This window comes from Oncorhynchus keta, chromosome 12 (genome assembly GCF_023373465.1).
Source record: "Oncorhynchus keta strain PuntledgeMale-10-30-2019 chromosome 12, Oket_V2, whole genome shotgun sequence".
Classification (NCBI taxonomy): domain Eukaryota; kingdom Metazoa; phylum Chordata; class Actinopteri; order Salmoniformes; family Salmonidae; genus Oncorhynchus; species Oncorhynchus keta.
In genome coordinates this window covers 10,550,550-10,571,957 of record NC_068432.1, presented here as the reverse complement: position 1 = coordinate 10,571,957, position 21,408 = coordinate 10,550,550, and the positions used below count along the sequence as shown (strand labels likewise).

At 41.8% G+C, this 21,408-nt stretch overlaps 1 protein-coding gene across 3 annotated transcripts in view; it reads left to right on the top strand.

Moving 5' to 3' along the window:
* Positions 1–5,713: 5,713 nt before the first annotated feature.
* The window catches only part of LOC118390955 (glycerophosphodiester phosphodiesterase domain-containing protein 5-like), a 248,573-nt gene continuing 232,878 nt past the window's right edge, over positions 5,714–21,408 (top strand). For 2 of the 3 annotated variants that reach the window (XM_052457714.1, XM_035781828.2), the window contains exons 1-11: positions 5,714–6,181; positions 15,681–15,952; positions 16,758–16,861; positions 17,265–17,358; positions 17,523–17,582; positions 17,923–18,021; positions 18,116–18,209; positions 18,669–18,814; positions 19,797–19,879; positions 20,277–20,427; positions 20,808–21,032. In XM_052457714.1, the coding sequence (XP_052313674.1) occupies positions 15,770–15,952; positions 16,758–16,861; positions 17,265–17,358; positions 17,523–17,582; positions 17,923–18,021; positions 18,116–18,209; positions 18,669–18,814; positions 19,797–19,879; positions 20,277–20,427; positions 20,808–21,032 (1,239 nt within the window). In that variant the 5' untranslated portion in view covers positions 5,714–6,181; positions 15,681–15,769. The remainder of the gene's footprint in view (positions 6,182–15,680; positions 15,953–16,757; positions 16,862–17,264; positions 17,359–17,522; positions 17,583–17,922; positions 18,022–18,115; positions 18,210–18,668; positions 18,815–19,796; positions 19,880–20,276; positions 20,428–20,807; positions 21,033–21,408) is intronic. The other variant, XM_035781829.2, reaches the window with a different exon arrangement.

Here is a 21,408-nt window from a genome sequence, read left to right as displayed (position 1 = left end):
GTAGGCAGAAGTTGCCCCTAGATGCTGATCTTGGGCCAGTGTCAAGATGGCGCCGACAGACATGGCATCTCTGCTTCTAGCTACTAAGCAACTTTGCAGCATTATTTTTTTTTTTTGTGTGTTACTTCTTACATCATTAGCATTCTACCCACTAATGGTTAAGGTTGGGATAGAGGGAGGGGAAACTTCACCCCGGTGAGGATCAAATGGTCCATGTACATGGAACAGGTGCCTGCTGGTGTCACACAGGTCTTACTGGGTTACCTCTGGAGCAGCTTCAAACAACTTCAAACGCACCTCATATACTTCAAAGACTAGCAGGGAACAGACAGATTTCCAACAGGGTTTTCTGTGAGACTTGGCAGTAGACTCCTATGGCGCTGTCTAAAATGACATATTTCATTGTTAGTCTTAATTAACCACTGTTGGCTACATAATTATGTAGCCTTCTAATGGATCCATTTCAGCTAGGTAGGACACCGTAAATAACAATGATTGGCTAATCAACAATAAACCATATACATTTAGGAACACCTGCTCTTTCCGTGAATAGACTGACCAGGTGAAAGCTTTGATAGTTTATTGATGTCACCTTAAATCCACTTCAATCAGTGTAGATGAAGATGAGACAGGTTAAAGAAGGATTTTTAAGCCTTGAGACAATAGTGGAAGTGTCATAATACCCATAAAACAGAGGTCAAACAGGGAAATGGGTCAAATCGTTTTTCCACCATACAGTACATTTTTCCCATAGGGGATTTTAGAAACACTTAAAATAAGGGTCGTGCTTTGTGTATGCTTACCCTGGCGTGACATTTTTATAACCATGTAAATCTTTCTTGGACAATGTGACTTTTATCGACGTATTTAGCTTAATTTACTCTTAGATTTGAAAATGCTTATAAGCATCAAAGTAGACATCATGCAAAACTACAAATCCCTGCAAGCTCCTGCACATCATCTCTAGCTGACACCTTTGCTAACAGGTATTGTGCTAATTAAAAACTTGCACAAGACAGTTCTCAAACATGTCAATTTAAATACATTTTATTCTTTACTACATTTAGATAATTAATCCAGAGATTTACATTTTCGCAGCCACTCTTATCCAGTGCAATTTACAGGAGTGAAATCATGCATTTTTGCACTGGTCCCGAAATTGTAACCAAACCCACAACCCTGGTGTTGCAAGTGCTACACTCTACCAACTGAGCCACATGGGACATATGAATTATTTTACCCCGGAGCGAATAAAATGGGCCATGTACATGGAACAGGTGACTGACTGATTCTTACCTTTGCCTTGATTCGTCAGTCCAGTCCAGATCATCATGGCATTTGTATTTATTGATGATAGCCACATTAGTAGATAATTAGAATTTTAGTTGTTGGGGGTAAATACAGGTGAATATATTGAGAAAAGTCACATTGTCTTAGAGATTTACACAGTTATCAAAATGTCACGCCAGGGTAAGCCTACATTAAACACAGCATGTTTCTAAGATCCCCTATGGGAAAAATGAATGGGGGAAAAATGATTGGAACCATTTCCCCACTAGGTTTTATGGGTATTATGACTCATACTGTAGTACTCAACTGTGACATGGATTGTGTATGTGTGCCATTCAGAGGGTGAATGGCCAAGACAAAAGATTTAAGTGCCTGGAGTCCATGTCCCTGACGAATTGAGGCTGTTCCGAGGGCAAAAGGGGGTGCAACTCAATATTGAGAAGGTGTTCCTAATGTTTTGTACACTGTGTATGTTAAATTTGCAAATGTATTTTGCTGAACTTCAAACAGAATGTGCATGTTTGTCAGCAAGTCGGCATGTGTTTGCATGCTTTATTCATGCCCAAATCCATTTAACTGGTTGATTTGACATGTGCGCACACATACACCATGCACATCTTTGTTTGATCGAGCGGTTAATTAATTGATTGCCTTGTCGGGTCCTTACTTCAGGCCTGTCCCTCATACCCAGGAATGGAGGTCTCCTCATAATGTAACTGTAATTGCTCCTAGCCTGGCAGTGGTCTTATTGATGTGTTCATATCAACTCAAAAAAAAATAATGGGATGATGGCTACTCTTTGAGTGAACAAACTGTCTTGTAGTAAGAGGTGATCAAACACATTGTTACTATTTCAGTGTGGTCCCGACTTGGCCTCTGTGCAGCCCACACCCATTGAGAGTTGAGACAAAAATGTTTTCGCAATAGTCTTCCCAGTGTCTGTGACCTTTGTCATGGTACATATAGTACAGTGGGAGAGGTTCCATTCCTCCCTGTAGTTTCCGGGGATTGTTCTGGGCTCATATTCATCAAGCGTCTCAAAGTAGGAGTGCTGATGTCTAATCAGTTTGCCTTAATACATCATAATGAATCAGATTATTATGGACAGGGAGGGCCTGATCCTAGATCAGCACTCCTACTCTGAGACACTTGAAAAATATGGGCCCTGTACTCTAACAATTGTTTACAGACAGATTATTTCACTTACAATTCACTGTATCAGAATTCCAGTGGGGCAGAAGTTTACATACACTAAATTGACTGTGCCTTTAAACAGCTTGGAAAATACCAGAAAATGATGTCATAACTTTAGAAGCTTCTGATAGGCTTATTGACATCATTCGAGCCAATTGGAGGTGTACCTGTGGATGTATTTCAAGGCCTACCTTCAAACTCAGTGCCTCTTTGCTTGACATCATGGGAAAATCAAAACAAATCAGCCAAGACCTCAGAAAAATGTGTAGACATCCACAAGTCTGATTCATCCTTGGGAGCAATTACCAAACACCTGAAGGTACCACGTTCATCTGTACAAACAATAGTATGCCAGAATAAACACCATGGGACCACGCAGCCGTCATACCACTCAGGAAGGAGTCTCGTTCTGTCTCCTAGAGATGAACGTATTTTGGTGCGAAAAGTGTGAATCAATCCCAGAACAACAGCAAAGGACCTTGTGAAGATGCTGGAGGAAACCGGTACAAAAGTATCTATATCCACAGTAAAACAAGTCCTATATCAACATAACCTGATAGACCGCTCTGCAAGGAAAAAGCCACTGCTCCAAAACTGCCATTAAAAAGCCAGACTACGGTTTGCAACTGCACATGGGGACAAAGATCGTACTTTTTGGAGAAATGCCCTCTGGTCTGATGAAACAAAAATAGCCATGCTGGCTAAGTGTGCCTTGAAATTTAAATAAATCACAGACAGTGTCACCAGAAAAGCACCATCACTCCTCCAAAATTTCTAATTTGGACTCATCAGACCAAAGGACAGATTTCCACCAGTCTAATGTCCATTGCTCGTGTTTCTTGGCCCAAGCAAGTCTCTTATTATTATTGGTGTCCTTTAGTAGTGGTTTCTTTGCAGTAATTCGACCATGAAGGCCTGATTCACGGGGTCTTCTCTGAGCAGTTGATGTTGAGATGTGTCTGTTACTTGAACTCTGTGAAGCATTTATTTGAGCTGCAATTTCTGAGGCTGGTAACTCTAATGAACTTATCCTCTGCAGCAGAGGTAACTCTGGGTCTTCCTTTCCTGTGGTGGTCCTCATGAGAGTCAGTTTCATCATAGTGCTTGATGGTTTTTGCGACTGCACTTGAAGAAACTCAAAGTTCTTGAAATGTTCCGTATTGACTGACGTTCATGTCTTAAAGTAATGATGGGCTGTCGTTTCTCTTTGCTTATTTGAGCTGTTCTTACCATAATATGGACTTGGTCTTTTACCAAATAGGGCTATCTTCTGTATACTACCCTTACTTTGTCACAACACAACTGATTGGCTCAAATGCATTAAGAAGGACAGACATTTCACAAATGAACTTTTAACAAGGTACACCTGTTAATTGAATGCATTCCAGGTGACTACCTCATCAAGCTGGTTGAGAGAATGTCAGGAGTGTGCAAAGCTGTCATCAAGGCAAAGGGTGGCTACTTTGAAGAATCTCAAATGTAACACCATTTTGATTTGTTTAACACTTTTTTTTGTTACAACATTATTCCATATGTGTTATTTCATAGTTTTGATGTCTTTACTATCATTCTACAATGTAGAAAATAGTAACAGTAAAGAAAAAAAACCTGGAAAGAGTAGGTATGTCCAAACCGTTGACTGGTATTGTACATTTGTATAGACTACCCCTAGGCATTTGAATTCGCTGAATTCAATTCTATTCCCTTTAATTCGAATTAGAATTGTAACTCCGTATCATGTTTACTACTTCAATTCAAATTTAAGAATTAAATTGGAATTCATGAGGCATTCTCAATTGAATTCTGAATTGAGCCCAACTCTGGTGTCCACTGAATGAACTAGGTCCATGACACCTCTGAGTCGAATCTTCAACTCTTATCTCACTATTGGCATAGCTGCCATCACCATTATTTCCAATCTCTATTAAACATGCCCAGCATATGCTTTGCAATGGAGAAATCGGTTATGAGATTATGGACTATAATCTCGGATTATCTGGGTAATCAGCCCAGTAAATGGCATCTTTCAAAGCACTGCTCTCTTTATATTTTCATGTAGAGTGCCTTAGGAAAGTATTCAGACCCCTAGACTTTATCCACATTTTGTTACATTTACAGCCTTATTCTAAAATAGATTAAATAAAACATCAATCTACATACAATACTACAAAATTAAATCTGTTTTTTAGACATTTTTTCAAATGTATTAAAAATAAAAAACAGAGCAATCTGGGGAGAAGGGCCTTGGTCAGGGAGGTGACCAAGATCCCGATGGTCACTCTGACAGAGCTCTAGAGTTCCTCTTTTATAGATGGAAGAACCTTCCAGAAGGACTACCATTTATGCTGCTTTTACGGTAGAGTGGCCAAACAGAAGCCACTCCTCAGTTAAAGGCACACAACAGCCCACTTAGAGTTTGTCAAAAGGCACCTAAGTACTCTCAGACCATGAGAAACTAGATTCTCTGGTCTGATGAAACCAAGATTGAACTCTTTGGCCCGAATGCCAAGCGTCACATCTGCAGATCGAAATGTAAAGGTAATTACTGATTGAGCTGACATATTTAGCATTTACCATGAAGGTAGGCTCAACTAACACTGCAACATTGCCTTTAAATTTCAATCACCCTTTAACGCTGAACTTCAGCAATACAGATTAGATCCAGCCCTAAATATTAGGTGTAATAATGTTATTATGTTTCAATAGACATGCTTGCCCTATTGTAGTATAACGAACCTTGCCTAGGTAGGCCAGCTTTGATTCAAATGATCAAAGCTAGATGATTAGTTGATTACTTGAATGAGCTGTGTAGTGCTAGGGCAAAAACCAAAACGTGCACCCCTTGGGGTCCCGAGGAAACCCTGGGTTAACCCTTTATATGGGGGATTGTAACAGGTTAGGCAAGGGTTGTTACATTATCCACTCCGTTTGAGCAGTGTAGTCTGCCTATGGTGGAGACCTGCAATGCGGGCTATACTGTCATTAGCAGAAATGGCTACAATTTCATGGTTTAATTTATTTTGTAAACTAGCCTATTGTTCTGAATTGATAGTGCCAATAAACAAAAAGACGCACTGAAACCTGCTTTTGGTGTGGTGTGTGTCCCTTTTCCCTAATGTTGCAGAGTTTGTAATACTCCCTAGGGACCCTTATTTTGAAAGTTGATTATGCCATAGAGTAAAGCTGTAACTTTGCAGCTGTAACCCTTATGTAAGACAAGACTGAAAAGCTCGATTACAATTTCATTCCATAACCCCTGCCTCCCCAATACAGCTTGAACGCACTCACACACTCTACGTTTTTTTTCTCCATACGAAATATAGTCAATTATTATTGAGACTCGCATTATTGTCCGTAATTAAGAGTCTATAATACTCGACACACTGTCAAGAGATAAGAGTACATATTCGGGAAATTGCAATATTGTATAAACACCCGTCATTGTTTCCATTATTATTCAACATCGAAGGACAGTGAGCGTGAAGGTCCAGAAGAAAGGAATTGCCTTCGACTGTACACGAAAGAATATCTCCATTGGCAACAGTTGGCAGTCGAATACTATTAGACATAACAGGGTATCCTAAGTGTTCGTCGTGTGAGTTCGTTAACCGCGAAGAGGAACTGCGCACTGCGGCTTCCCCGGGAGTGAAAATCAAGCCAAGGATTTGGGGGAAATCAAACGGAACCCTTTGCTGGGGTAGGCTATTTTAAATGTATACAGTGTCAGATAAAGGATTTAGATAGGGAATAATATCTGCATGCATGTGTGTCATTTATGAGAACTGAATATAACCTATTGACTTTCATAACATACGAACTTCAGTTACATAGGATACACGCTGTTATCTCTGGCTCGTTCCTTGAACAGACACTGTGCAATTCGTCAATATGTTAGAGGATTTCCGATTTTCTGCAAGTCTTGGCGTGTTATAGACCGAGGTAAAATTGTTTTTATATTCACACATTCGGACATTCATGAGACATTCAAGACATTCGCCAAAATCAATTTAAAAAAATGTAAAAGTCAATAACTAATTCACAGTTTGTTTTGAGTAGAAATTCCAGCTCTGACTTGATAGAAATGCATACAATCAATAAAATGCATTTAAAGCGGTATAAATCAATAAATAATTCACCGTTTATCACATAAATATCAAACTAGGTATTATTTCTTTTATAAATGGCTAGCATACTTTTACAACCTTTGTTTTGGGGAAAAATGCCAGTTTAGATTTGATAGAAATACATACAATCAATAAAATGCTATTTAAAGTGGTTTAAATCAATAACTAATTCACCGTTTTGTCACAGAAACATCAAACTATATATGATTTATTCTATAAATGTCTAGAATACTTTTACAACATTTGTTTTGAGGAAAGAATTCCAGTTTTGATTTTATAGAAATGCATAACATCTATAAAATGCCATTTTAAAGCTATATAAATCAATAACGTTTTCACTGATTATGACAGAATCATCAAACTAGGTATTATTTATTCTATTCTATAATGTCTAGTATACTTTTAAAACCTTTGCTTTGAGGAGAAATTCCAGTTTTGATTTGATAGACATACATAAAATCTCAAATATTGCTTTTAAAGTTGAAGAAATTGAATTCAGTGATTGTCTCAGAAAAAAAGTGAAAATATGAATTGATTTGCAATATCTTTAAAGAAATGTCACTTTCAAGTGCAATTTGTTCTATATTAAGTTTGACAATGTTTACATAAGGTTAGACAATGTTTACAATCTTAAATTGTATTTCAAATCAATGTTTGCATTTTTAGTGCAACAAATCAAATCAAATTTTATTGGTCACATACACATGGTTAGCAGATGTTAATGCGACTGTAGCGAAATGCTTGTGCTTCTAGTTCCAACAGTGCAGTAATATCTAACAATTCCCCAACAACTACCTAATACACACAAATCTAAAGGGGTGAATGAGAATATGTACATATAAGTATACGGATGAGCGATGGCCGAGCGGCATAGGCAGGGTGCAGTAGATGGTATAAATTACAGTATATACATGTGATATGAGTAATGTAAGCTATGTAAATATTATTAAAAGTGACATTATTTAAAGTGGCATTGTTTAATGTGACTAGTGATTAATTTATTAAAGTGTCCAGTGATTGGGTCTCAATATAGTATATACATGTGATATGAGTAATGTAAGATATGTAACATTATTAAAGTGATCCATTTATTAAAATGTCCAGTGATTGGGTCTCAGTGTAGGAAGCAGGTTCACTGAGTTAGTGATTGCTATTTAACAGTCTGATGGCCTTGAGATAGAAGCTGTTTTTCAGTCTCTCGGTCCCAGCATTGATGCACCTGTACTGACCTCACCTTCTGGATGGTAGCGGTGTGAACAGGCAGTGGCTCGGGTGGTTGTTGTCCTTGATGATATTTTTGGCCTTCCTGTGACATCGGGTGCTATAGGTTTCATGGAGGGCATGTAGTTTGCCCCCGGTGATGCGTTGTGCAGACAGCACCACCCTCTAAAGAGCCTTGCGGTTGAGGGCGGTGCAGTTGCCGTACCAGGCTGTGATACAGCCCGACAGGATGCTCTCCATTGTGCATCTGTAAAAGTGTGTCAGGATTTTGGGTGACAGGCCAAATTCCTTCAGCCTCCTGAGGTTGAAGAGGCGCTGTTGCGCCTTCTTCACCACACTGTCTGTGTGGGTGGACCACTTCAGTTAGTCTGTGATGCGTATGCCCAGGAACTTTAAAACTTTCCACCTTCTCCACTGCTGTCCCTTCGATGTGGATAGGGAGGTGCTCCCTCTGCTGTTTCCTGAAGTCCACAATCATCTCCTTTGTTTTATTGATGTTGAGTGAAAGGTTGTTTTCCTGACACCACACTCCGAGTGCCCTCACCTCCTCCCTGTTGGCTGTCTCGTTGTTGTTGGTGATCAAGCCCACTACTGTTGTGTCATCTGCCAACTTCATGATTGAGTTGGAGGCGTGCATGGCCACGCAGTCGTGAGTGAACAGGGAGTACAGGAGAGGGCTGAGCACACACCCTTGTGGGGCCCCAGTGTTGAGGGTCAGCGAAGTGGAGATGTTGTTTCCTACCTTCACAACCTGGGGACGGCCCGTCAGAAAGTCCAGGACCCAGTTGCACAGGAAAGGGTTGAGACCCAGGGACTCCAGCTTGATGATGAGCCTGGTGGGTACTATGGGGTTGAATGCTGAGCTGTAGTCAATGAACAGCATTCTTACATAGGTATTATTTTTGTCCAGATGGTATAGGGCAGTGTGAAGTGTGATGGCATTTGCATCATCTGTGGACCTGTTGGGGCAATATGCAAACTGAAGTGGTTCTAGGGTGGCCGGTACGGTGGTGGTGATATGGTCCTTGACTAGTCTCTCAAAGCACTTCATGATGACAGAAGTGAGTGCTATGGGGCGGTAGTCATTTAGTTCAGTTATCTTTGCCTTCTTGGGTACAGGAGCAATGGTAGCCATCTTGAAGCATGTGGGGACAACAGACTAAGATAGGGAGCGATGAAATATGTCTGTAAACACACCAGCCAGCTGGTCTGCTCAAGCTCTGAGGACACGGCTAGGGATGCTGTTTGGGACAGCAGCAAGTTTAAATGTTTTACTCATGTCAGCCACTGAGAAGTAGAGGGGGGGGGGCTTAGTACGTGATTTTCTGTAGACCCTACCACTCCACAAATTTCTTGTTAACAAACTATAGTCGGTTAGGATATCTACTTTGTGCATGTCTAAAGTACTTTTTCCAACAGTTATTTACAGACAGATTATTTAACTTATCACAATTCCAGTGGGTCAGAAGTTAACATACATTAAGTTGACTGTGCCTTTAAACAGCTTGGAAAATTCCAGACAATTATGTCATGGCTTTCGAAGCTTCTGATAGGCGAATTGACATAATTTGTGTCAATTGGAGGTGTACCTGTGGATGTATTTCAAGGCCTACCTTCAAACTCAGTGCCTCTTTGCTTGACATCATGGGGAAATCAAAACAAATCAACCAAAACCTCAGAAAACAATGGTAGACATCCACAAGTCTGGTTCATCCTTGGGAGCAATTTCCAAACGCCTGAAGGTACCACGTTCATCTGTACAAACAATAGTATGCAAGTATAAACACCATGGGACCATGAAGCCGTCATACCGCTCAGGAAGGAGACGCGTTCTGTCTCCTAGAGATGAACGTACTTTGATGCGAAAAGTGCAAATCAATCCCAGAACAACAGCAAAGGACCTTGTGAAGATGCTGGAGGAAACAGGTACAAAATTATTTATATCCACAGTAAAAACGAGTCCTATATCGACATAACCTGAAAGGCCGCTCAGCAAAGAAGCCACTGCTCCAAAAACCCCATTAAAAAGCCAGGCTATGGTTTGCAACTACACATGGGGATAAAGATCGTACTTTTTGGAGAAATGTCCTCTCCTCTGATGAAGCAAAAATAAAACTGTTTGGCCACAATGACCATCGTTCTGTTTGGAGGGAAAAGTGGGAGGCTTGCTTATTGTGGGAAGCTTGTGGAAGGCTACCCAAAACGTTTGACCCAAGTTAAACAATTTAAAGGCAATGCTACCAAATACTAATTGAGTGTATGTGAACTTATGACCCACTGGGAATGGGATGAAAGAAACAAAAGCTGAAATAAATCATTCTCTACTATGACTCTGAAGTTTCACATTCTGAAAATTAAGTGGTGATCCTAACTGACCTACGACTTGACATTTTTACTAGGATTAAATGTCAGGAATTGTAAAAAACTGAGTTTACCAGCAATCTACCTCACCAAGAAAAGTGAGAAGAATAAGAGCACTATATTGAAGCTGCCCAGCAACACCCATTGGGGTCTCCTGGAGGGGAAGGAGTCTCTCCAAGAAATGGCCATATCACAGTCTGCTGATATGGACAGCCCCGTAAAGAGCATCCTCCTGGAGGATGTATTTTGGGAGAGAGTGGTAAGCAGCCTGAAACTACTGAAACCTATAGCAGTAGCCATTGTACGAATTGAGGGAGACAATGCCATCCGTTCTGATGTTCAGACACTGCTTGCAGATGTAAGAGAAGAAATGCTAGAGTTGCAAAGGAAAAGCCATGTCTCAGACTGGCCAATAAAAATAAAAGATTAAGATGGGCAAAAGAACACAGACATTGGACAGAGATATGGCGTTTTCTTTGCAACTCTGCCTAGAAGGCCAGCATCCCAGAGTCGCCTCTTCACTGTTGACTTTGAGACTGGTGTTTTGCGGGTACTATTTAATGGAGCTTCCAGTTGAGGACTTGTGAGGCATCTGTTTCCCAAACTAGACACTCTAATGTACTTGTCCTCTTGCTCAGTTGTGCACCGGGGCCTCCCACTCCTCTTTCTATTCTGGTTAGCGCCAGTTTGCGTTGTTCTGTGAAGGGAGTATTATACAGCGTTGTACGAGATCTTCAGTTTCTTGGAAATTTCTTGCATGGAATAGCCTTCATTTCTCAGAACAAGAATAGACTGACGGTTTTCAGAAGAAAGGGCTTTGTTTTTGTCCATTTTGAGCCTGTAATCGAACCCACAAATGCTGATGCTCCAGATACTCAACTAGTCTGAAGAAGGCCATTTCTATTGCTTCTTTAAATCAGGACAACAGTTTTCAGCTGTGCTAACATATTTACAAAAGTGTTTTCTAAGAATCTATTAGCCTTTAAAAGTATAAACTTGGATTAGCTAACACAACATGCCATTGGAACACAGGAGTGATGGTTTCTGATAATGGGCCTCTGTACGCCTATGTAGATATTCCATAAAAAAATATGCAGTTTCCAGCTACAATAGTCATTTACAACATAAACAATGTCTACACTGTATCTTTGATCAATTAGATGTTATTTTAATGGACAAAAAATTTGCTTTTCTTTCAAAAACAAGGAGGTTTCGGTAGTGTACAGTCGTGGCCAAAAGTTTTGAGAATGACACAAATATTAATTTTCACAAAGTTTGCTGCTTCAGTGTCTAGATATTTTTGTCAGATGTTACTATGGAATACTGAAGTATAATTACAAGCATTTAGTCAGTGTCAAAGGCTTTTATTGACAATTACATTAAGTTGACGCAAAAAGTCAATATTTGCAGTGTTGACCCTTCTTTTTCAAGACCTCTGCAATCCGCCCTGGCATGCTGTCAATTAACTTCTGGGCCACATCCTGACTGATGGCAGCCCATTCTTGCATAGTCAATGCTTGGAGTTTGTCCGAATTTGTGGGGTTTTGTTTCTCCACCTATTTTTTGAGGATTGACCACAAGTTCTCATTGGGATTAAGGTCTGGGGAGTTTCCTGGCCATGGACTCAAAATATCGATGTTTATATATCGACTTAGTTATCACTTTTGCCTTATGGCAAGGTGCTCCATCATGCTGGAAAAGGCATTTTTCGTCACCAAACTGTTCCTGGGTGGTTGGGAGAAGTTGCTCTTGGAGGATATGTTGGTACCGTTCTTTATTAATCGCTGTGTTCTTAGTCAAAATTGTGAGTGAGCCAACTCCCTTGGCTGAGAAGTAACGCCACACATGAATGCTCTCAGGATGCTTTACTGTTGGCATAACACAGGACTGATGGTAGCGCTCACCTTGTCTTCTCCGGACAAGCTTTTTCCAGATGCTCCAAACAATCGGAAAGGGGATTCATCAGAGAAAATGACTTTACCCCAGTCCTCAGCAGTCCAATCCCTGTACTTTTTGCAGAATATCAGTCTGTCCCTGATGTTTTTCTTGGAGAGAAGTGGCTTCTTTGATGCCCTTCTTGACACCAGGCCATTCTCCAAAAGTCTTCGCCTCACTGTGCGTGCAGATGCACTGACACCTGCCTGCTGCCATTCCTGAGCAAGCTCTGTACTGCTGGTGCTTGCTGGACTTTCTTGGGCGCCCTGAAGCCTTCTTCACAACAATTGAACCGCTCTCCTTGAAGTTCTTGATGATCCGCTAAATGGTTGATTTCGGTGCAATCTTACTGGCAGCAATATCCTTTCCTGTGAAGCCATTTTTGTGCAAAGCAATGATGACTGCACGTGTTTCCTTGCAGGTAACCATAGTTGACAGAGAAAAACAATGATTCCAATCACCACCCTCCTTTTGAAGCTTCCAGTCTGTTATTCGAACTCAATCAGCATGACAGAGTGATCTCCAGCCTTGTCCTCGTCAACACTCACTCCTGTGTTAATGAGAGAATCACTGACATGATGTCAGCTGGTCCTTTTGTGGCAATGCAGTGAATTTTTTTTTTTTTTTTTTGGGGGGTTCAGTTAATTTTCATGGCAAAGAGGGACTTTGCAATTAATTGCAATTCATCTGATCACTCTTCATAACATTCTGGAGTATATGCAAATTGCCATCATACAAATTGAGGCAGCAGACTTTGTGAAAATTAATATTTGTGTCATTCTCAAAACATTTGGCCACCACTGTATGTTATGGTTCACTCTTAGTTTTCCTTATCTTCACTGTGGAATATTATATTGACTGTGGAATATTGATCTTGATCCTCTTGGTTCTCTTGGTCCTCTTGATCCAACCACCTGTCTTCTTATTATCCACCATTATTTGCAAATTAATTAATAAAATATCCTACAATGTGATTTTTCTGGATTTTTTTCTCATTTTGTCTGTCATAGTTGAAGTGTACCTATGATGAAAATTACAGCCCTCTCATCTTTTTAAGTGGGAGAACTTGCACAATTGGTGGCTGACTAAATACTTTTTTGCCCTACTGTATGTGTGGCAACATCCAAACTTTTCCAACAGGTTTTATAGACATTATCAACAAAACCATTCCAATAATAGATGCCTCAAGCAATGCAATGCCTAAGACCGCTGCACTACTTGGAGCCCTGAGCTTGAATCATTTTTTATAGAATAGTTGGTAAATGTTGCACAATTCAGTTGTGGAGAGCTCTTGGAGACTTGCCTGGAAAAACTCACTGTTGTAATCCCTGACAATGGTGCTTCTTCAAAGTATTGGCTCAGGGGTGGGAGTACTTATGTAAATTAGATATTCCTGTATTTAATTTTCAATAGATTTAAAATTTAAAAAAATCTATTTTATCCATTTTGCATTCAGGCTGTACCACAACAAAATGTGGAATAAGTCAAGGGGTATGAATACTTTCTGAAGGCACTGTACATCAAGGCGGCTGCAGCCTACAGGCAAAGAGCATAGAAAATGTTCAGTAATTTTCATCGTAGTGTATAATGTCAGTGGTTGTCAGATAATGATCACCTTATGTAGGCTAGGTATACAGTACATTCGGGAAAGTATTCAGACCTCTTGACTTTTTCCAAGTTTTGTTACATTACAGCCTTATTCTAAAATGGATTAAATAATATAATTTTCCTCATGAATCGACACACAATACCCCATCAATGACAAAGTAGAAACAGGTTTTTAGACATTTTTGAAAATGTATTAAAAAAAAAAACAGATACCTTATTTACACAGCTCAGGTGCACCATGTTTCCATTGATCATCCTTGCGATGTTTCTACAAATGGAAAGGAGTCCACCTGTGGTAACTTCAATTGAATGGACATGATTTGAAACGGCACACACCTGTCTATATAAGGTCCCACAGTCAGAGCAAAAACCAGCCATGAGGTTGAATGATTGTGTTAAGGCACAGATCTGGGGAAAGGTTCCAAAAAGTTTCTACAGCATTGAATGTCCCCAATACAGTCACCTTCATCATTCTTAAATGGAAGAAGTTGGGAACCACCAAGACTCTTCCTAGAGCTGGCTGCCTGGCCGAACTGAAAAATCGGAAGAGAAGGGCCTCATTCAGGGAGGTGACCAAGGACCTGATGGTCACTCTGGTAGAGCTGCAGAGTTCCTCTATGGAGATGGGAGAACCTTCCAGAAGGACCACCATCTCTGCAGCACTCCACCAATCAGGCCTTTATGGTAGTGGCCAGAAGGAAGCCAATCCTCAGTAAAAGGCACATGACAGCATTCTTGGAGTTTGCCAAAAGGCACCTAAAAGACTCTCAGACCATGAGAAACAAGATTCTCTGGTCTGATGAAACAAAGATTGAACACTTTGGCCTGAATGCCACGTCTGGAGAAAACCTGGCACCATCCCTGCAGTGAAGTATGGTGGTGGCAGCATCGTGCTGTCAGGATGTTTTTCAGCGGCAGGGACTGGAAGACTATTCAGGATTGAGGGAAAGATATACGGAGCAAAGTACAGAAAGGTCCTTGATGAAAAGAGCTCAAGACCTCAGACTGGGGCGAAGGTTCACACTGCAACAGGACAACAACCCTAAGCACACAGCCAAGACATAGCAGGAGTGGCTTCTTGACAAGTCTGAATGTCTTTGAGTGGCCCAGCCAGAGCCCGGACTTGAACCCGATCGAATATCTCTGGAGAGACCTGAAAATAGCTGTGCAGCGACGCTCCTCATCCAACCTGACAGAGCATGAGAGGATCTGCAGAGAAGAATGGGAGAAACTCTCCAAATACAGGTGTGCTAAGCTTGTAGCGTTATACCCAAGAAGACTCAAGGCTGTAATCACTGCCAAAGGTGCTTCAACAAAGTACTGAGTAAGGGGTCTGAATACTTATGTAAATGTAATTAGTTTTTTTATTTGTAATAAATGTGCAAAAAATCTAAAAACCTGTTTTTGCATTGTCATAATGGGGTATTGTGTGTAGATTGATGAGGAGAGCAAAAACAATAGTTGAATCATTTTTAGAATAGGGCTGTAAAGTAACAAAATGTGAAAAGATCAAGGGGCCTGAATACTTTCCTGTAGAAGCCCACTAGCCCGCCAATCAAGATAGAAGTTAGCGAGTAGGGAATCCCTAATAAAGAAATCCCATATTCAGAGACTGTCGCTGTAGTGTCTTAGCCCCTATTACTAATGGATATAATAAGAAAGACTCTACTAAGGCTAGTTAGTTTTTATAATTCATTATCTAGGCCTAGAGCAGTTGTGTAATGTTTGGGGGCCAGGGTTAAGGTTAGACTTGACTTACTTTTACCTATTGTCCTTTTCCACTATCTTTACCTTTGTGATGAAGTTATGCGATAGTTCTAACCGGGACTTGAACCCAGGACATGGTGAAATCCTAACCCTTTGACAAAATCTCTATGTGGGCTTTGGTTAAGGCCACTACAATATTAACACTATTTCTCCATTTACTCTCTCCCTTCCCATTCCAAGCTCCTTACGCTCCTCTCACCAATCCACTTCTTCTACCTCTTCCTCCTCCTCTCTCTCTCTGGTGTGTGATGGCGCTGTGTGTGTGAGCCATGGGCCCCTCTCCGACCACCCTGTCCAAGCTCAAGCTGGGGAAGCTGCGTGTGGTGCGCCGGCGGCTGCTACAGCGCTACGAGCACCAGCCCTATGTCTCGTGCCTGGCCGGCCTCTACGGCTGTCAATGGAGACGCTACCAGAGGACCCGCGCCACACCGGGAGACTGCTGCTGCAGCAAGGTTAGAGAAGTCAGGGACTGTGGTTTTACAGGATGGTTAAATAACCTTGACAGTGCAGAGACTATACTCACACACACACACACACTACAACAATGTACTCTCTCACACACACCCAGCCTCACAACGTGAGTCAAACACATACTCTCTTTCTTTATCTCCCCCACTATCGATATCTCTCTCTAGCATTGCTTACATCATTTGTACTGTCAAGGTTTTACAATCATTGTTAAGCCAATGGGGAGCTTTTTCCTCGCATTCCTCCCTCTCCTCAGAGTTCAAAGGGCACGCCGTAAACTGTATGGAAAGCATTCTAGGGTATAAATACATACAGTGAGTGCGGAAAGTATTCAGAACCCTTCCCCTTTTCCACATTTTGTTACGTTATATCCTTATTCTAAAATGGATTAAAAAAAATTTAATCTGAAGGGGTCTGAATACCTTCGAATGCACATTCACACGTTTTGAATTTCCCAGCCCCGTGAAAGACTGGCACGCTTCTATGTTTTGTAAGATTATTCAATGCTGCAAAAAAACAACTTGCTGTGTGACATTCTAATCATTGAATAATGGTAGCCCAGACTTGAGTTGTTTACCTCGTGTTGGGGTCAAACATACAAAGAGAAGTGATCAGTGTGGAGGAGGTTTTGGCTCTGTCCTAAATCGCTGCCTTGCAACCAAAATGTTGTCAGTCCAATCCCAATCTCTGTTCATTTCTTGGTATTGTGCATTTTCATGCCAACAGTATATATGGGTTATGAATTTGCTATGAAGTCTGTGGGACTTATTGTGTTTCTCTATCCTGCAGTTGGAGTGTGTCAGCTTTGTTCTCCTCATCATGACTTTCTGTCTCACGCTGGTCTTCCTCTACTTCTGGAGTGAAGCTCAGAATGACTACAATGATTTTGACTGGTAGGTGTGCTAGTATGTATTCGTAATGTGTACACACATCTAAGTACTTTTATTAACAAGCACGCAAATATATAAATACTCAAGGGCACACACACAGACATTATACACACACAGACTAACAACATTACCATACTGTATAGTCACGACTAGTGTCTCTGGTGCTGACTGTTCGCTCTCTGTGTGGCTCCTGCTCTCGCACTCACATGTGACACACACACACACACACACACACACACACACACACACACACACACACACACACACACACACACACACACACACACACACACACACACACACACACACACACACACACACACACACACACACACATTTTCTCTCTCAACTCTTGTCATCCTCTTTCTGCCCCTCTTGCTTTCTTCCCCTTTTCTCACCTTTCCAGGTTTAACTTTGGGAACCTAGGATTCTGGTTCCCCTGGTCTGTGGTGTTGCTGGTCATTGCTGCCTCTTTTTTCAGCTACGTCACTCTGCTGCTGGTGAGGGGTGTATTTGTGTGTGTTTTTTGTTTGAGGGGTGTTTTTTGTTTGTTTGAGGGGTGTATTTGTGTTTTTTTTTGTTTGAGGGGTGTATTTATGTGGTTTTATGTTTGAGGGGTGGTTGGCATCTGTCTGATATGAGGTGTGTGTGGTTTGAGTTGTAGCTGTTGGCTGTGTGTCTGCTGTCAGAGGGACAGAAGCTGTACCTACACTGGGGCCACAAGGTAACATCCGCGCTCCTTTGAACTTCCTGCCTACTTCTCTACCTCGTGTCCTATCCATCACTTTGTCCTTATTGCCTATAAGTTGTATAATCATCCCATCCATTCTTCTGTGACAAGATGAAATTAATGATTTTACCTAGAAGAAATTGCTGACTGCCTTGTAGAAGAAAAGTTCAAATAAATGCTGAATGCTGCAGATTTATGGATAGATCCTGAAAAAAGAAGTGAACATTAATTTTGCTCAGCTCAGTTCAAAGTTAGGTGAATGAAGTGCTCAGTAGTGTGAGTATGGTATGGTGCTAATGGTTGTATGTTATCCTAACTCTGGGTGTGTTGCCAGATTGGCATTCTGGTGACTCTAGCCTTCTCCATTGTGGCCACTGCAGTTCTGTCTGACCTATGGAGCAAAGAGTGGACCACTCTCCTCCTTTCTTTCCAGGTGGGGCCTCCCTTCTTTCATCTTTATAGTCATCACTATCTCTTTATTCTCTGTCTTTCCCCCACCTTCTGCAATTTGTTTATGTTTTGAATAGGTGACGGCGCCATATTTGCATGTGGGAGGAGTCTTGTTGATGACACTGCTATCCTGGCCAATAGCCTTACATTTCTTCCGCATCAATAAGAAAGGTGAGACTGAGTAGGTGGGGCATGTTTGAGCAGCTGTATAAATAATATGCAAATTGCAGAGTAGAATTAGGCAAATACTGACATCATACCTAGGGCAAGGACGGAAACTTCAGGGAGGTTTTCTATCTCAATCAGAGGAGGCTGGGAGGAGCTATAGGAGCTCATTGTAATGGCTAGAATGGAATCAATGAAATGGTACCTATAGCTCCTTCCACCAGCCTCCTCTGATCTCAAACGTATAATATGTCTGCATATAGTCAATACAGCGGTAGATATTCATGTTTTGTTAGATTTGAATTATTTGTTTTACAAAATGTGTAGTCTGGTGTAATTTCTTTGGTCTTAAGGAAATGAATCAACCAGAAATGGATATCTGTATCCCATAATAAACTGTGTGTGTGTGTGTGTGTGTGTGTGTGTGTGTGTGTGTGTGTGTGTGTGTGTGTGTGTGTGTTCCAGTAGGGCGGACACTCATCATGGGGCTGTACTTGGCCGTTCTGTGTGCCCTCTACTTAGTGCCCCTGGGCATGTACTCACCCTGCCTCAAAAAAGAGGGTGCTCTAGGCCCCGCTCCAGCCCTCATCGGGCACAGAGGGGCACCCATGGTGGGTAGGCCTCGTCCGCAACAACATTAATGCCAACCCATTCTTATCAACTATTTTAAAAACTGACTGGAAACGACTATTTATACAAGTTACATAACATCAAACATAGCAGTTACATTGTATTGGTAGTAGTAGTTGAAAAAGAGAGCCACCATGTGGTGGTCTCCGATAGAGGTGTCGGGTTTCGATTACAGGTGCAATTGTCCCAGAGTCCTGGTAAGAGGACTGATAATGCCTAACCGGGGACAGGGATACAACTCACACTTTAATGCCACACCGAACGGACAGTCACACAGCAAGCAAGAAGAGGAGACTAGCTGTAATGATAGTATATAGTGGTTTTCTGTACGACAGAAGGAACAGCGAACACTGTATATATTACAACAGAGGGATGGCAGTATTGGCTATGCAATAGTAATAGCAGTGATGCAATATATACAAATCAGCAATGGCATAGCAATGGGTTAGCACAAAATAGTAATGGTTGTAGTAGCGTTAGCAAGGTAATATTATTGGCTGGTAATAAATATACAGTAATACACAGGGGTTAGTAAGCTAACATGCTACAAAGCAGTAATGCAGGCAAACAGGCTACATAGCAGAAATGGTAGCATACTGTAGTGAGGGCTAGAATAGCATAGGCAGTATACAACAGGATGATATTAGTGACTAGTATAGTATACAACATGTACGGGGGAGCTAGCATGCTAGGCTAGCAGGCCACGGGCTAGTAGGCCTAAGGCTATAGATAATAACACACAGTAGTATGGACAGTAAGGGCAAGTTAGCATCAGCGTTAAAACTACAAAGGCTAACATGCTTACAAGCGGCCATGTTGAATGTGGCTATGACCATATCAGGAAGTGACCGGGTCACTAGTTTGCTGAACTGATGTTTATGCCTGCTATTTATCATCTGTGCTGGTAGCGCCTCTGTTTGGGATAACTATGTTAGAATCATGTTTATGTGTATTAAATCTCAGCTTGCTCCAGAGAACACTCTCATGTCCTTTGAGAAGGCAGTGGAGGCTGGTGGGGAAGGTCTGGAGACTGACGTCACCATCAGGTCAGTGGTGGTTGTCAACCCTCCTCACACCCTGTCCATCTTGTGTACCGAAGACTAATGTTGGGACATGCTATCTCACCAGTCGTGGGTATTATGAAACAAGCTTGCTGTGCAAGGTTAACTCAACATACTTGTAGCTGGTCAGCTCATATCATCAACAAGCCATTGCCATCAGGTTCTTTCCAATGTTTTTCCTGGCATTTTTATTGGAGGTAAACATTTATTGAAGGAGACTGGCGTACCTGAATAAATTATAGATAGATTGATAAAGTACCTGGGTCTCTTTGATGGAGTTATCGTGATGCACTTCAGTCAACTCTGTAACTGTCAACTCTGCAATGGTCAACTCCATAACCATCAACTCAGTAACTGCCATGTCCTCCTCTCGTTGCCATAGCTACGACGGGGTGCCCTTCCTGATGCACGACCGCACCCTGAGGAGGACTACCAATGTGCAGAAGGTGTTCCCCAACCGGACGGATGCCCCTGCGGCCATGTTCACCTGGGGAGAGCTGGAGACCCTCAACGCCGGGGACTGGTTCCTCTATGTGAGTCACCAACCGCCGCTGTGGTAGTACCTCAGGAAGACTCAGGGTCACCTAAAATAAGCCTGGTCTTGAACTGCTTTTTAATAAAGATCATGATCATTTCGCTTCATGGACATTGCATGATGGGATACCAATGGAAGTAGTTACGACAATATAATAAGATGATGGATAGTTAAGGTAGACATTTTGTCACTACACCAAAGTACTATTGATGGGGGCGGGAGGTTATTGATTGCTCAACTCCAATTGGACAACCAACGACTTTATGGAATACAATGTGATATTACATTGTCTCCTGCATTGTGCCATGAAATATGATTTGCCATGATGCCAAAGCATTCCGTATACTGACTGTCTCTCTCCCCCTGGTGGTTCTGCAGCGCGACCCTTTCGGCACGGCCTGGTCTCTGGGCGCCGAGGACCGGGCGCAGGCACAGAACCAGTCTGTGTGCACCCTCAGGGACTTCCTGGAACTGGCAGCCCGGAGGGGCAAACAGGTGATCTTTGACCTCTACCGCCCCCCTCGGGGCCACCCCTACAGGGACACCTGGATCACACACACCCTCGAGGTCATCCAGAACGAGTCCTCCATCCACTCACACCAGGTGAGGGCACTGTGGGATGATGTTATAAAGAGAAGTAGGGTGAAGTTGCCCCTAGGTGCTGATCTTGGGTCAGTTTTGCATTTTCCTCACTAATGGGGTTAAGGTTAGGATTGGGGGATGGGAAGCTGATCCTAGATCTGCACCTAGGGGAAACTTATTCACTTTGTGTCTGTGTTAGGGGCCTTCACGGTCCAAAAAGTTGGACCCGTTCCCGAAATGGACCTGGGGCTTTCCCATCTGGACCCGATATGCATAAATAAATGTTGACAATATAGAGACCCGGTCCAAACAAACTCGAGGACAACTTGAACCATTCCGTATAGACTTTTATATAACTTTTGCCCCACACGGAGGCTCTATGACTGTAGCCTATTGC